A 16,894-nucleotide genomic window follows, 5' to 3' on the forward strand; every position below is an offset into this window, starting at 1 on the left:
TGGGCCCTGGGTGATCGCTACTTCCCACCACCCAACACAGATGTAATGAGGTTGAGTAGTGCCCGTATAAGAAAAATTAAAACTACTGATTATTCCTCAAAAAAGGTTTTTAATGACTTTTGACTATAAAGGCAACACAGACAAAATAAGAAAAGCAAGAATAAAGACCAGCACTGAATAAGGATTAATATAAATGGAAGACAAGCACAAGTACATGTAAAGTTATTATTCATCAGCTACTTACTACTATCTTAACACTATAGTATCGATACAACATGAGATCAATTCTGCTCAAGCAACCAGACTTCTTTACCTTACCCTGCATTCGCCCGAAAATATGTTACCCTTCAGTTGGCCGTTTTCCGCAGTGGCCAGGTACGGACAGTCGCAACGTGCACGTCCCTTCGGTTCAGGGGGTGTGAGTCAGATTTCCCTTATGACCAAAACACACACACAGTCCCGTGCCTTTGTACTTTTTATCTGATCTGTCGGCCGTGTCTTAAAACAGGCTGACCAATTAGGGTCAGCCAAATCTTTAATGTGGTTAGCATTGTCACCTTGGCTGTATAATTTATGCTTACTTATCTCCTTGTGTCACTTTGACTATATAATTTATGCTTACTTATTTTCTTGTAGCCAATTGTTTTAATTGTGGGTTAGACAAGCTGTGCCCAGGGGCACAACTTATCTCGCTTTATAGGAGTTAGAATGTGTTATCTGGTTGCAGCGTGTTTTGACCACAAGTCTTAGTTTATACTTCTGCAAAGCGTGCCCTTTTTACCTCTGCAAAGCGGAAGTTTGAGGCCTAACATTGACAATACCTTTGTTCAGTTCAAGCTTGGCAATAATTTTGTTCAGAGACTAATCACAATGGCTTCATCCATAAATGTCTTGCCATTGTTTTGATTGTAAAATGAGGGTGGACTGATGGTTAGAGCATGAGCCAGGGAATATGGCATTCCAGCATTCGAATCTCAGTTCTCATACTGGCGCTCTCTCTAGCTTGGGTAAATCACTTAACTTCCCAGGCTCAGTTTCTTCATCTGTAAACTGGGAATCATACCAGGCTACTGTGAGAATTATAATTAGGTAGTCTGGGATGGAGGGAATTCTGAGTAGATTCATAAATGTTTCTCCCCCTGACATCACAAAAATCTTCCTTACTCTGGGAATCCCTTTGAAGCCTATCAGCAGTGCTACTCACTTAACAACAAAGGTTGCTTCAGGCCAACCTGAAATGTCCCTCCTTTGGGAGGGCTGAGCAATCTACTGCTGAGCTCCCGGACAGCAAGAGGAACTAGAAAAAGGAACTGGGAATTAATCTGGTCCCTCACATTGTAGTTATATATACTCAGAAAACATCAGACTGGCCTTTGGTCTTGTTTGTTTGTATTATGGCACATAGATGTTAGGGTAACATTGATTTCCTTTTCATTCACCATAATGTTTTGGACACATGTAGAATCACTTGAGTGGTTTTTGTGGGTTTTCTCTAAACTTAGTTGGGCACCAGCTGAGGTTTTAGTAACCTTTATTAAGCTTATGAGTGATCCTCTTTGATCCCTATCATAAGGGCTAGTCAGCTCCTACTTCAGGTATATATTAATGAATGAATGTGCTTTATTTGTTTTGCTTTGAAACGTGCAATCATATTACTTGTTATGTAGATTATTGGGACAAATCATCAGCATTTATATGAAAAAGTTCATGAATCTCAATAGTTTCACAAATTTTAACACAATTATTTTTCCAAAATCCTGTACCATGAATTATTCGCTACTTTTTAGTTTGTTCTTCTCCTGACTCCAATCAGGGAGCAGAAACAATACCATATGATTGAGGCAACTCGCCGTACAACCCAGATATTGAATAACAAACAGCAAATGGTTGCAACTAGTAGCTTGCAAATAAGCTATAGCCTAAAAATGATTTGTTCCAACAGTTTGAAAACATGAATGGCTAATATATTTGCAGAAGGCTTGGTCAGTATGCAAACTATCCTTACACAGTATTTTAAGTTTGACACTTTTAGTGATGTCATTCAGGATTACACAATATAACATTTGTTGATAAGGTAATATTCTCCCTTCAGATATATAGCCCAATTCGGCCCTAATTCAGATAAGCATTTAAGCCCATGCTTAAATGAATCCAGGTTCAGGAAAACAGTTAAGCCCATTAATTACTTGAATATTGTTTATCATTATTTATTTATTTGTATTGCTGTAGCACCTAAGGGTGTCTTGCCAATTTGTGGTCTTAATGAATTAAGCCATAGACATTTTTTTTTTAAACGGCTTGTCTGAAGTTGAATGAAGCCAAAAGACAAAATATGTGCTAGTTACTAACTGAGACAAACATCATTTCTCATACTGGTAAATACAGCACCTAACAAAAAGGAAATTCTCATGAAATTTAGATGAACTGGGATTGTTCAAGGTCTGCACCTAAATCAGAACTGCGGGTAATCACTTTGTGGCTGAGCTCACACTGTACTTTGTAATACCCCCACTTTTGTGACAGGCAGACTGTGCCTGTTGAGGTTACAAAACATCACAGCAGCTGTAGTTCCCAATTTGCTGTAGTCCCAATCATGTCAAGTTGTCTGTGAAAGCCACGTTGACCACAGTTCAGATTTTAAAAAGTCATTTGGGCTCTACATGGACTTTTACTGTAACAAAAGAAGAATCATTACAACACAATTCAGTCTAACAGCTGCCTCCTCTTGAACTCTGGGCACTGGGGGAAAGAGAGTAAAGTGGATTAAAAAAAAAGTGAAACCCCTGCTGGAAAGTCTCAATAGGAGTGCTTAATATCTAAGTTCAAACTTCCTTGCCATCAAGTGCCTTTGGAAATCAGAGCAAATCAGCTCGCTCCCCTACAGAACTAGATTATGTGGCACATACAGCGTTTTAGTTTTATTCTTGGTGGTCTCCATAGTTTAAAAGTACATTTTTATTTCTTGGGTTCTGGCTATTTAAACATATTTGGTCTAGTGTATCCCTGGTGCAAGATCATTGACATGAAATGAGTTTATACCAGGGATGAATTTGTTCCATTTTGATAAAAATTAATAGCAAAAAGGATGTCCTCGGGTTTCCAGTCATCTGCTACAGATATCAGTTTGGTTATTCTAATATAATAAGCAGATATTGACTTCTGTTGAGGTAAACGTCAAGATCTACTGACTGGAAAGCTAAAATATTGACTAAGGCAAAGCCAGAGTCGATATTTACCTTGACAGACGATAAATCTTGATGTTCACTGAAATATGAAGTCACTATGATTTCCAGAAGTACTGATCCCCTGCAACTGCAGGCCCTTTGTCTCTCAAGTATAGCCATTATTTCTTTTAATCATTTAGATCACCTGTGCAAGCGCACCCATTTCTATAGGTGATCTGATAAGTAAGTTAACATTGCTCTGTTCCAACTTCTGAGGAAGTAAAGAAGAGAATCCTACCAGCTCATCACATAATTATTTTCAGATGTTCATGTACTAGGACATTTCTCCAGCACCATTTATTCAAGAGGAAATGAACTGATTAATAATGTTTCTGTGCATTCAAATAAAATACTTGTTAAGACTAAAAACTGAGGTCCATGGGAGTTGGGCTCACATTTCTTAGAGTCCCTAGTGCAATAGTCTCATTCCGTACAAATCAAGGCAGCTTTGTCTTTATGTCCTTTTATTCACTGAAGGAGAACCTCTTCAGGTACCAATTATCTATTTTATGGTTAAGATCCAAAAGTGTCTTTGGTTTAGTTATAGATGAACTTCAGAAAGTTGATCATAAAAGCACCATATATTCTTCTTTATCTGTAATCAAGTTCTATTCTCTTCAGTCTGCAAAAGGTGATGAGTATCTCAAATGTATATGATTTTTCACAAGATGTATGGTGCTTCCTGCTTCTAATTCTGCCATAAAGACCATAAGTGAAATCCTGACCCCATTTAAAGCAGTGGCAAAACTCCCACTGATTTCAGTGAGACATGGTTTCACCCCATGAAAACAGAATTTCTTGGGGTATTTTGCACTTCTGGCCCAAACACATGAATAATAATAATAATAATTAATAATTAATTGAGGGAAACAGTGAAGCAAATATTTTAGAAACTTCAAAGTTTGGATTCATTTTTAGAGGAGGGCAAATGTGTCGATCAAGTTCCTGTAAGGGGGAGCAGCATAGGGCCATTCCGGCAGCTCTACACCACCTGGAAATCCTTAGTCCAGCTGTCACTGGTTTGTAGCTCCTCTCCACCAACAGAGGGAGGCAAAAGTCCCATAACTAGGCCCGTGATCTAAAAGTAAAGCAGGAAATTGAAAGTTACAAAAAAAAAAACCTACTCCAGTTAACTCTCAATATTTAAAGAGTCCCACTAGGGGACATGCTACTATTTATTGTCTTTTTTTGTTCCTTTCCTTGAGTAGTTGGGTTGGGTTGCTAGTGCAATGTTGTGTATTTCTACACCTGTGGGTTTTGTGAATATATTATCACTGTGCTTTGGTTTCATAAATCTAGTTAACTCTGAGAATTTAGAAAAACAATTTAAGTAAACTGTTTTATGGTTTTGGTTGTACTTCGCAGAGGGAGAGTGGATGGTGGTTGTCAGAGAGCAGACTTTATTATCTGCTTTATAGTGCTTCAGAGAACACACAATTAAACAAACTCTGTGAAGGCCAATGGCAGTAAGTCCTACAGAGTAACACAGCTGAGTCACACTCTGTGGGCAACCCAGAATCATGAGGTTCATTCCCTTGATCTTCTTAAACACTATAACTATAAGCAGAAGATATGACTTGGAGACCCTCCTGCTGATACAAAAAGAAAAATCAGCATTGATTAAAATATATCATTGCTAGCAAGGAGAGAGAAATTAGAAAATGATCCTGTTCCACTGTGACAAGGAGCACAGCTTGTGACCAAGTTACACTTCATCATTTGTGAGGCCAGAATCAAAGTTACAAATAGCAGCTCCCATCCTGTAAAGAAATGTCTGAGTGCAGACTCATACAGAATCCCACTGCAGTCAATCTTGCATCTGTTTACAGAACAGGACCTAGAACATATAACTGAGTATAAAGTATGTATTGAGATGGGGTACGGACCCGTCCTGTTAGCAGACACTAGCAGCCTGTATAAATCTACTGAAGTTCTCCTAACTCACTGTGACAAGTGCAACAGGTGAAGGAACACCTGGAAACAGAGATGTCAGAGAGAGAACCAAGGCCACAGCTGCATCCTAAAGCTGAGGGACATTCAGTTAGACAAAGAAGCCATCATGGAGAATAGTAAGAGGGTTGATTACCCCAGGTGGCAGCAAAAAGTGCTTTTGAGGGAAAGTGAGAAAATCTCAGGAGAGTTGTGGGAAGTAGTTTGGATGCTGACGCAGGATGGCGGGGGAACAGGACTTCTTTTGGTTTGTTCACTAGGGTTGCTAACTTTCTACTCACACAAAACGGAACACCCTTGCCCCACTCCCTGCCCCGCTCCTCCTCCAAGGCCCCGCCCATCTGCTCACTCCAACCTCCTCCCTCTGTCACTCACTCTCCCCACCCTCATTCACTCACTCACTCATTTTCACCGGGCTGGCTCGGGGATGGGGTGAGGGCTCCGGGTGGGGGTGCAGGCTCCAGCGTGGGGCCAGAAATGAAGGGTTCGGGGTTTGGGAGGGGGTTCCAGGCTGAGGCAATGGGTTGGGCTGTGGGAGGGGGTGAGGGCTCAGGGGTGGAGCCAAGGATGAGGGCTTTGAGGTGCAGGAGGGGGCTCTGAGCTGAGGCAAGAGGTTGGGATGTGTGAGGGGGTATGGGCTCTGGTCTGGGGGTGTGGGTTCTAGGATGGGGCCAGAAATGAGAGGTTCAGGGTGTGGGAGGAGGCTCTGGACTGAAGCAGAGGGGTGAGGGTGAGGGCTGGGGGTGTGGCCCTGGTGTGGGGCCAGGGATGAAGGATTTGGGGTGCAGGAGGGGGCTCTGGGCTGGGGCTGAGGGGTTTGGAGTGTGGGGTGCGTGTGTGAAGGGCTCCAGCTGGGGGTGCAGACTCTGTGATGGGGCTGGGGATCATAGAATCATAGAATATCAGGGTTGGAAGGTACCTCAGGAGGTCATCTAGTCCAACCCCCTGCTCAGAGCAGGACCAATCCCCAACTAAATCATCCAAGCCAGAGCTTTGTCAAGCCTGACCTTAAAAACCTCTAAGGAAGGAGATTCCACCACCTCCCTAGGTAACCCATTCCAGTGCTTCACCACCCTCCTAATGAAAAAGATTTTCCTACTATCCAACCTAAACATCCCCCACTGCAACTGGAGACCATTACTCCTTGTTCTGTCATCTGGTACCGCTGAGACCAGTCTAGATCCATCCTCTTTGGAACCCCCTTTCAGGTAGTTGAAAGCAGCTATCAAATCCCCCCTCATTCTTCTCTTCTGCAGACTAAACAATCCCAGTTCCCTCAGCCTCACCTCATAAGTCATGTGCTCCAACCCCCTAATCATTTTCGTTGCCCTCCGCTGGACTCTCTCCAATTTGTCCACATCCTCCTTGTAGTTTGGGGCCCAAAACTGGACACAGTATTCCAGGTAAGGCCTCACCAATGTCAAATAGAGGAGAATGATCACGTCCCTCGATCTGCTGGCAATGCCCCTACTTATACAGCCCAAAATGTCATTAGCCTTCTTGGCAACAAGGGCTCACTGCTGACTCATATCCAGCTTCTCATCCACTGTAACCCCTAAGTCCTTTTCTGCAGAACCGCATGGGATTCTTCCATCCAAAGTGCAGGACTCTGCACTTGTCCTTGTTGAACCTCATCAGATATTTTTGGCCCAATCCTCTAATTTGTCTAGGTCCCTCTGTATCCTATCCCTTCCCTCCAGCGTATCTACCACTCCTCCTAGTTTAATGTCATCTGCAAACTTGCTGAGGATGCAGTCCACGCCATCCTCCAGATCATTAATGAAGATATTGAACAAAACCAGCCCCAGGACCGACCCTTGGGGCACTCCGCTTGATACCGGCTGCCAACTAGACATGGAGCCATTGATCACTACCCGTTGAGCCCGACGATCTAGCCAGCTTTCTATGCACTTTATAGTCCATTCATCCAGCCCATACTTCTTTAACTTGTTGGCAAGAATACTGTGGGAGACCGTATCAAAAGCTTTGCTAAAGTTAAGGAATAACATATCTACTGCTTTCACCTCATCCACAGAGCCAGTTATCTCATCATAGAAGGCAATTAGGTTAGTCAGGCATGACTTGTCCTTGGTGAATCCATGCTGACAGTTCCTGATCACTTTCCTCTCCTCTAAGTGCTTCAGAATTGATTCCTTGAAGACCTGCTCCATGATTTTTCCAGGGACTGAGGTGAGACTGATCATCCTCCGTCCCTTTTTTAAAGATGGGCACTACATTACCTTTTTTCTAGTCATCCGGGACCTCCCCTGATTGCTATGAGTTTTCGAAGATACTCATGAGGATGAGGGGTTGGGGGTGCAGGAGGGTGCTCTGGGCTAGGATCGAGAGGTTTGGAGGGTGGGAGAGGGATCAGGGCTAGGGAAGGGGTGAGGGGTGCAGGCTCTTACCTCAAGCAGCTCCTGGAAGCAGGGGCATGTCCCCCCACCCTCGCCTTTGGCTCCTAAGTGGATGCATGGTCAGATGGTTCTGCGCACTGCCCCATCCGTAGGCACCACCCCCTAAGCTCCCATTGGCCACGGTTTCTGGCCAATGGGAGCTACAGAGCCAGTGCTTGGGGCGGGGGCAGCATGTGGAGCCCCCAGCTGCCCCTATGTATAGGAGCGGGGACATGCTGCTGCTTCTGGGAGCCATGTGGAGCTAGGGCGGGCAGGGAGCCTGTCTTAGCCCTGCTGCACCACTGACCGGCCTTATAATGGCCGACTTTCCCTCAGAGGAGATGAGATGATGAAGCTTCATCTGTCATAAGTGATCCACATTTGGAGAATAAAATATCACCCCTGCCCCTTATATAAAGAGAGCATCCAGAACAGCATAGTCCAGTTTGCTGTGTGGGTTGTCTTTTAGGGACTCGTTTTTAAATAACATTTTTTTTTTGCCCTCTTAAATTTTCTTTGGTTTATTTTAGCTTGAAACTCTACCCCTACAACAAACACTCACCTAACTTCTTCCCTGTAAGCACAGTTCTGACAGCTAGCCAAGGTCCATAAAGTATTACTATTCTATATACAAAAAGACAGATGCTGTAGATTGTTGATACCTGCCCTAGACTTCTAGGGCATATGCCCCCAATCTGTCCCTAGTAGGTTCTCATGGAGTCAATGGGTTTGACTGCCGCTCCCAGTTGACAGAAATGTATCACTGGAGTAGCCAGGATTCCTCCCCTTTCCACTTAGCAACTAAGAAGAGAAGTTTGAATAGTCACTCGATAATAGTGGAGCAGTGTCCTGAAATTGTGTTGCAATGCTTGCATCCTGGCAGGCATTACAATGATGCCAAATGACAAAAGTAATGATTCACGGTCAGTTATGTCTAACACTGAACAAGGAGCTTCATTACAATAGGGGAAAGAGTTTTCCTAAAGCCATTCTTTCTCTTTGTCCACATCACAGTACAGCTCGTGGGATTTATTCCAGCCCCCACTCTGGCAGCAGGGTATAGGGGCCATGCGAGAGCTGCAAGGCTCCAAGGAAGAATTCCCCCAGGAGCAAAGTAGGGCCTACTTAAGTGGCCATATGTTCCTTTTCCCTCTATAAGCCCTTGTATTGCACAGAGCACTGCAGGGATTCTGAGCTGCTGCATAGCCCATATAGTGACCTGGGGAAATTGCCGGAGATTGCAGCTTAAAATTCAGAGGGCACACAGGTAACATCAAGACTCCATTGTTCCTCCTCTCACTTGCCCCATCCCTGGCTGTTTTTCTCTGGAGGTACAGAACAGAACTGAGCCCCTGGCTCTAGAACCTTCCAAGACCCACCATTCTTTTTAGAAATTTAAAGAAACATTAATATATCCTCACAGTCAGCATTTGGTAACCCCAAGATGTGATGAGTCAGGCATCACACCACCATATTGAAGTGTCACTCTGTTAATATTTTATGACTTGTCATTCTGTAATGAAATGGCTCCACAGAGGTTTAGCACCAGTTTGCAGGTAATTTGTTATGTTGCTGGCTAAGTTTTGTTTTGTTTTGTTTTTTTTGCTTTTCTTGTCTATATTATTTGCCTCCCCATTGTGACAAGGATCATTCTGTTCACATAGAGAGCACCCATTTCAAGCCCAAATCTTGGGATGTAATACCTTCATGTAACTGTTGACCTTCAATGTCTCCTATATGATAGAGGACCTTTTGTCATAGAACCTCACCTGGCAATAGTCGATTTTTCACAGCAAGAAAACAATAAATATTCCCCACGTTTATACATGCAGTCTCCTGGAGATGCTTCGCAAATATTAATTAAAGGCATCACTATACTTAGCAGAAAAGAATTACTATGCGCATTTCACAGCTGGATAAACTAACTCACAAAGGTGGAGTAACTAGTTCAAGGTCAAATAGTGAGTCAGTGGCAGAGTCGGGAATAGAAGGAAAGGAATTTGGCACTAAGCCACCTGCTCTAACCACTGGAACACACTTTGCCTCCCTAGACTTTTCAGCAAGGACATTTGTCATTCCCATGTGTTAATGAAACTAGCAGTCCCTCCAATTATTGGTAATTAAAGGGCTATATTCTCTTCTCATTGCACTTGTGTAACTCAGATTAATATTAATTAGAATTAGTGTACAGCAAAATATGTCAGTATTGTTGCTGCTAGACCACTCATTACATGTGTAAGAAGGAATGTCTTACTATTTATATTAGCTCCCTAGCCACAGATCTAAGTATCCCTGAACCTTATATATGTCAGTGCCTCAGTGTAAAGACATAATTAGCTCAGATTCACTAGTTGCTATGCAATGTGAGCTGACAGTGAACTTTGTGCAAGACCCCCATCCCTCTGGTGAGAGATGAAGTTGGAAACATAAAATTATCCTCCTCCATCTCCAGAAACACCAAGATAAGGGTGCCAGTGTAATGCCACTTGCCCTTATTTATGGTGGCTCTGTACTGGCATGTAGTTATTACATGGAAGTATAATTTTCAGCCCCATGTATTAGCACGAGTGAACCTGGCCCATTGTTATGTGCACACAGAGCCTGAAATATGACTCAGGCTTAAAAATATGCAGAAAGAACACATCCCACCCATGAACAAACTTTCATTGCCCTGAAGTAGGGCCTTTGTTATATCCTGTCATCCTTGATCCACAGGCTCAACAATTGAGATTTGTTGCTTTTCCTTCCATTTTTATTCATTTCCATTATTTTTAAATAGCTACACTTCTTATCTCTCTCCTCTTATCACATCCTTCTAAACTGACTTCTTTGTTGCAGTTATCACCTCCTTGTTCTAACAGCAATTGGCTTCTGACCCTCCCGTTTCCCATTTCAGCTTTCATGGCATGAAATATGATTCTTTTACTAGTTAAAGCCTTACTTTCCTCTCACCAATCCTCGCTTCCATTCCTCTGTCTTTTTTCATTTTGTCCTCACATATTTTCACTTTTCAGTTTATCTCATGCCCCTTTCAGCTAAACCTGAACACTGTATACACAGAGCTGGAGACAGGCCTACAGTTAAAATTAGTTTCTGACATTGTTAAAAAGCACCTTAGGAATAGAAAATAAATAGTCTCTTATTCATTTGATTTGCAACCAACATGCTTTTCCATTATACAATACTTTATCTCTAGTCCTCCACCCCCCCCCCCCCAAAAAAATATTTCAAATAAGGCTTCCTTATTGTTAATGCCAGAACATGCACGGACATCATCTGCCATTTTTTAATGAAATTGTGAACTACAACAGTGTGGTAAAAGTTTCTCATTTTGTAAGAAAAGGTATGAGTTACAGTCATTGTAATTGTCAGAATAGAGTTGTTCCCCAGCAGGAAGACAAAGAAGATTTTGGTGTGCTGGAGAGCAATATCTTATATGCAGACTTTTTTTTTTTTCCCCAGCATGGTGTATTGTGTTTCATAATGAGCAATGAAGAGCACTGTGTCTTAAAAGTTCAGCTTCAATTATGCAGGCAAGCTGGATTTATTGGCCAAGTTCAGTGAAATACAACCAAAATAAATGCACAGGAAGCTGCCCTTTAAAGTATTCCTTGAAAACAATGTTAATACATTTATTAATTTAAACAAAAAAACCACACTTTTATATAATGTTTCTCCGTACAGTGTTCCTAAAGCGTGAATAGCTGTTGTAAACATTTTTCAGGCTTTCAGATGTATTCTTTACATGAAGAAAACAGAGTTCACATGAATACACAATAGTGTTTGCCTGGAAGACATATGGAAGTTAAGTGGCTGTTAGGGGAAAATGTATTTACAATATTTTGTTTAAAAAAATGCTCAGAATGCATAAAATTTCATTTCTGTACAGCGAATGACTTATAAGGACACACTAAATGCAAAAAGTAAATGCTTCTTATATTTCAGTTAGTGTCTTAAAGGAGTCTAAGGATACAATATGGTGTATAATTGTGGGAAGGGACACCTGATAGATGTTGTGTGAGGAGTCTGAGCAAATGAAATTGTAATGGAATTCTTGTTCAGGCTTTAGAAAATAGCTTTTTATTTATTCTTTTTTCTAGAGATGCTACATCCATATAATTCATTACATATTTGCACATCTTTCAGCAAGTCAATAGTGAATCAATGAATTTAAATCTTTTACACCATTTTTAGTATAACAAACATAATCAGGGGTGTTTTTCAGTGGTGTCCTTTTTATTGTTGTTTTCCTAAGGCATTTCTGTGGAGATACTCAGTGGTTCAAATGAATAATTTTGATTCTTTTCCCTGGCAGGTGTATGAGGCAGTCCCATGTTACACTGAGTGCAATCAGTATTCCTGGGTAGTAGAACCATGGTCTCCATGCAAAATCAACAGCGAACAAAATTCCCTCCACTGTGGAGACGGAATACAAACTAGAAAAATCAGGTGCGTGAAAAGAAAGGCATAATTATTTTAAATATACAGAGGCTAAAACTTTTTTTTCATAAGGAAAAAGTAACTGGATTTATGAAAGTGAATGTCCAACATCTCTGAAGTGGAAAGAGGTGTGCATTGACATTTAAAGGTTTACAGACAAAGCTGCCCTCAGATGCAGTTTTATTCATAGTCATAGAGTTAAAGGTCAGAAGGGACTATTAGATCATCTAGTCTGACCTTCTGTACATCATAGGTCACCAACACCACCCAGCACCTGCACACTAACCTAACAACTGAAATGAGACCAAAGTATTATAACCTGCAGGAGACTAGTCTATTATGTGCCACAGACAGAATAGGAGGGACCAAGGTTCACCAGTGCACGAGGCCCTTGCAATGGCTGGGAAATGATTAGGTGAGATATACTCAGCTAATCCTGGCAAGTGACCTGAACCCACATGCTGCAGAGGAAGGCAAAAATTCCCCAAGATCACTGCCAATCTGTTCTAGAGAAAATTCCTTTCTGACCCCACATATGGTGATTAGCTAGACCCTGAGCATGTAAGCAAGAACCAGCCAGCCAAGCACCTATAGAATGTTATAATCATGACTTCTTTAAAGTCATACAGTGGCTAAATTGGAACTCTTCCTTTGACATTCCAGATATATAGTTGAGCAGGCTAAACAACAATAAAGAAAAATTTGGATTCACTAATATTTTTTTTCAAATAAAACCACCACATTCAGTTCACTGCAATTTATGGAATAATATTAATCATTTGCAAGTATTTCATGCAACCGCTAATTATTCAGGAAAGTATTCCTCTATCCTCAACTTTTTATGAATGTTACTAGTGATTATTCCTCCAAAAATTTGTTCTGGAAGTGTGTTTATTATTTCATAGTCTCCTCTTTAAAACACTGTCTTCCAGTCAGGGAGCAGAAATAATATCATGTGACATAGGTGACCAATTATTTATTCATATTCACCTGGCAACCACACAAAGCAAGAAGTCAAAATTTAAAGCTTGCATCTCATAGTTTAAAATTATTCAATTATTATTGAATATTTACAAATAACAAATGCATACAGGAAGTCCACATTGAGTTAGCATAGGTTTGAAAACAATTCTCTAAATTCATAATTAATATTATTTGTAACAAATAGTTTGATCGGGTTTATTGTGCAGACCCATGGTGTATATATAATGGCTCATTTGGAAACATACAGATCTGTTGTCAATAAGCACCCCTATTGTTCTATACCTTAAGCTGTTATCTACCAGATGTAATTGATTATTAATTTTCTCCCTGTAGATGTGTAAATACTGCTGAGGATGGTGAAGGCGAGACTGTGCCCATTACGCTGTGTGATCAGTCTGAAATCCCTAATGAAGCCCAAAAGTGTAATCTTTACTGCCCTAATGAGTGTGTAATGTCTGTCTGGGGACAATGGAGCCAGTGTCCACAGGTAAATGGGTTTTACAGTGTCTCTTAAGGGAATGTTTTCATGCCTTCTTCTCAGTTTCCTCTTCTTGAGTCACTTTAGGCTCCCTTTATATAGTACATATGTTTCAGTAGCAAGGATAACTGACTTTCCAAGGGAAGTCAAGCTCAATGGATTCTACATCCAGACTGGTTAAATCTTGATGTTTTTAGATGTTAGCTATTTCTCCAAAGACTTTGCCTTAGAAAAACTAATTAGAAAAACACATAGTGATTATTTATGACAGATGGCCAAATTGCGCCTCCGTTTGGACGGGTACCAAAGCAGGTACAAAGAGGATAGAGAGCAGCAGCTCCATGGCATATCTCCTGCTGACTCCTGATCCCAGGAATGGCCATCTGTGCTGGGTACAGGGAAGTGTTTTATAGTGGAGTTATATAACTCTCATAGCATTGGAGCCACCTTGCTCTGGGCAAAGCAAGGTTGTGGCTGAGAGGATGACTGCTTTCCCCCCCCTCAAACCTGCAGAGAATTGCATTATCTAGCACTGCTTCCTTCTCCACACCTTGAAACACTCTTGAGATAGTGTTTGGGACGGCAATTAGTGAGAAGCCCATTGTTGCATGATTGAGCTACAGTGCCATGAGGAAAGGAGAGGACTGTGAATTGTGCAAAGGCAAAGGCCACTATCCAAATGCCCGCGCTCTTTATAAGTGTCACTACATCCATGACGTTACCCACAAACACTCCCTCCCAGAGAAGGATGGAAGGAAACTCTGACTCTTGTGCAGATTTCTGGTCCTGGTGGGTATGCCATAGCACAGTGTTTCTCACTCACCAGTGTTATGATTCACACAATAATTGCCCAGCTTTACTTTATTATTTTAACTTAGAAAAATCAAGACAGGTTTTGTAACACACCTGTCTTGTGTAATTTATCTATATGAGAGCATTGTACTTAAATGACAGATAAACATTGTCCCTGTGTTATAGGGTTCATTATCAAAAGTGTGAGCAGCTATTGGGCATGTTTCTCCATTATTGCAGGCACAGAAAGTTTCCTTGCACAGTCAGGCAAGCTTCTCTCCTTCCACATGGGGACATGTCACATAAAAATTGTATTTTCATTCCTGTACTTAACGCTAGTGCAGCAGAGCTTTGATGCAGTATAACACTTCGTTCCAAACCCATATCCGTTTCTTGGATAGCTTTTCAAACTCCCACTGTGATAGCAGCAGCTAGTCTTGGGAAATGTCTTTTTCTTCACCAGGGAGTCTTTCCAGGAATGGAAATAAATGTTCTTCGTGCTATCATGGAATGTCCAGCTCTGTAAATGTTTCCCCTTTGTCCGATGTTGTGTAACAGACTCACCATTGGAAGGTGCTAAACCAGAAATTTTAGGGCATTAGAAGTGTCAGCATCAATTCAGTTTACTGAACAGACTGTTTGTTTTTAAAAGTTATGCTACCCACTTGCTGTGAAAGGGAGGAATATATATGTATATATATTTGCATAACAGACGTAAAATAACGGGTCTTTGTCTTGAAGAGTTTACAAACTGAGGGTCTGATCTTGCAAAAGCAACTAACAAACATAGTTCTTACTACTATAAGTTGTCCCACGTGCTCAATGGGGCTACTCATGTGAATAAGAATTACAGGATCACATCTGTTTGCACCTATGAATACTACCAACCCACAACTTAGACCAGCACAAGGATCTGTGTGAGGAGACTCTGTAGGTAAGGAGGCAGGTGTCTGGTTCTAGGTTGGGGAAAAGCTGCACAGGGGAGGAAATATTGTGGAGTGTGATTGTGGTGTAGTGTCCTGGCTGGTGAGCCAGCTAGTCCTCCTGCATTGTGAATCTTGGCCAAGACACTATGTAAGCTAGATGAAATATACTGTTAGTTTAAATACACTTCAGTGAAGGAAAAGCAGTGAGTTTAGCTTTAGGAAATTATGTTCTGGATTTATATTCCTGAACTGTATATACAGCTTGCCTAACAAGCTAATGACAACTAATGGGTGGGAATATTAAGTGTAGGCAGTAGCTTGTTTGGGTCTGAGACTTATTAAATGATGTTCCAAGTACAATCTACTAATCAGACAGAGACTCAGTTTTCAGCTCTATCACTAAGCCAACCATTCAAGTGGTGACATGAAAGAGGATTCCCGTGGTAGAGAAGGTACTTCGGCTTCTAAGGAATAAAAGCTGGACCAAGTCTCAGTCATAACAGTTTGAACTGCCAAATGCATGAGGTCTTAAACTTTGTGCTAAAAAGAACAGAAATAGACATCAGGTTTTCTTTCAGGCGGGGACAAGGATTATTTTAGGAAAAAGCAATGCATGTCACCTTTTATGATGAGCATGTTGAAACTCAGAGGTTAAAAAACCTCCAACTTTTAACCACTGTGATAAAATATCATTTCTGACCACACTGCTACAAAAATTACATGACCGCACTAGTGAAACAAAATTTCCAGTACTGACCCAGCAAAATCTCTTCCAGGGCAGCTGTACTACCGTAATGAAATATCCACCCTGACTTCAGTTCAGTGGGTATCCTGTGTCAGGAGTTATCCAGATCTTTGAGGTGTAACTTCAGTGTCTCTAGTTGGCAACATGCTTATTAACTCAGACTGAAATCTGTGCACAGAGGACTCTGAGTACTTGATGTAAATTGTGAAATGAAGATGATCCTTTCTTCAAGCATTTTAGAGAGCCACCAAGACATTCAACTCCTATGCTATTTTGAGTAACACAGATAATTAAACAGCTCTGTTTCTTAACAGCAAAGAGGGCACGGGTCTTTGTGGGTAAATTTTTCAGAATTGTTCACTATTGGCCTAACATAGCTCTCATATGAGTCAGTGAGAACTTCAGTGAGAGCAGAGCTAGGCTGATGCTGAGCACATTTGAAAATCCTACTGTTATATTTCATTAAGCAAAATAACACGTATTTTAGGTGATACAGACTCAACCCATGAGATGCTGAATGCCCTCAACTCCCAAAGTGTCAAACTGAGTCAGAGAACTGAAAGGAGAACTCAGGACTTGTCACTTGCCCCATAGTCAAAGGACATTGGCCCAGTGGGAGTTCAAAGCCCTCTGTGCCATGCAAGAAGTGCTCTGTGCTTCACCAGTCATGACAGAACTGTGAGACCACTTTGGAGACTTTGAAGAGATGGGGATCCTGAGTAGAACTGGAATATCTTGGTCTGTATCTCAGATACTTCAGTAAAGGCAAATACTATAGGAAGATAGGGAATATGATGATTCGAGTTGAAAACTGGGAATCAGGATGCCTCAGTTCTCATTTCTGTTCACTGACGCACTTTGTGATCTTGGGAAAATCACTTAACCTCCTTGTATTTCAATTTAATCATTTCTAAAATGGGTATAATAATTAATAACACCTTCTTCACAAGTTGCTTGGA

General features: G+C 41.4%; 1 protein-coding gene across 2 annotated transcripts in view; it reads left to right on the forward strand.

Moving 5' to 3' along the window:
• The window catches only part of THSD7B (thrombospondin type 1 domain containing 7B), a 491,576-nt gene that overhangs the window by 430,063 nt on the left and 44,619 nt on the right, over nt 1–16,894 (forward strand). For both annotated transcript variants that reach the window (XM_034786451.1, XM_034786452.1), the window contains 2 exons: nt 11,886–12,019; nt 13,328–13,481. In XM_034786451.1, the coding sequence (XP_034642342.1) occupies nt 11,886–12,019; nt 13,328–13,481 (288 nt within the window). The remainder of the gene's footprint in view (nt 1–11,885; nt 12,020–13,327; nt 13,482–16,894) is intronic.

Source organism: Trachemys scripta, chromosome 11 (assembly GCF_013100865.1).
Source record: "Trachemys scripta elegans isolate TJP31775 chromosome 11, CAS_Tse_1.0, whole genome shotgun sequence".
NCBI lineage: Eukaryota > Metazoa > Chordata > Testudines > Emydidae > Trachemys > Trachemys scripta.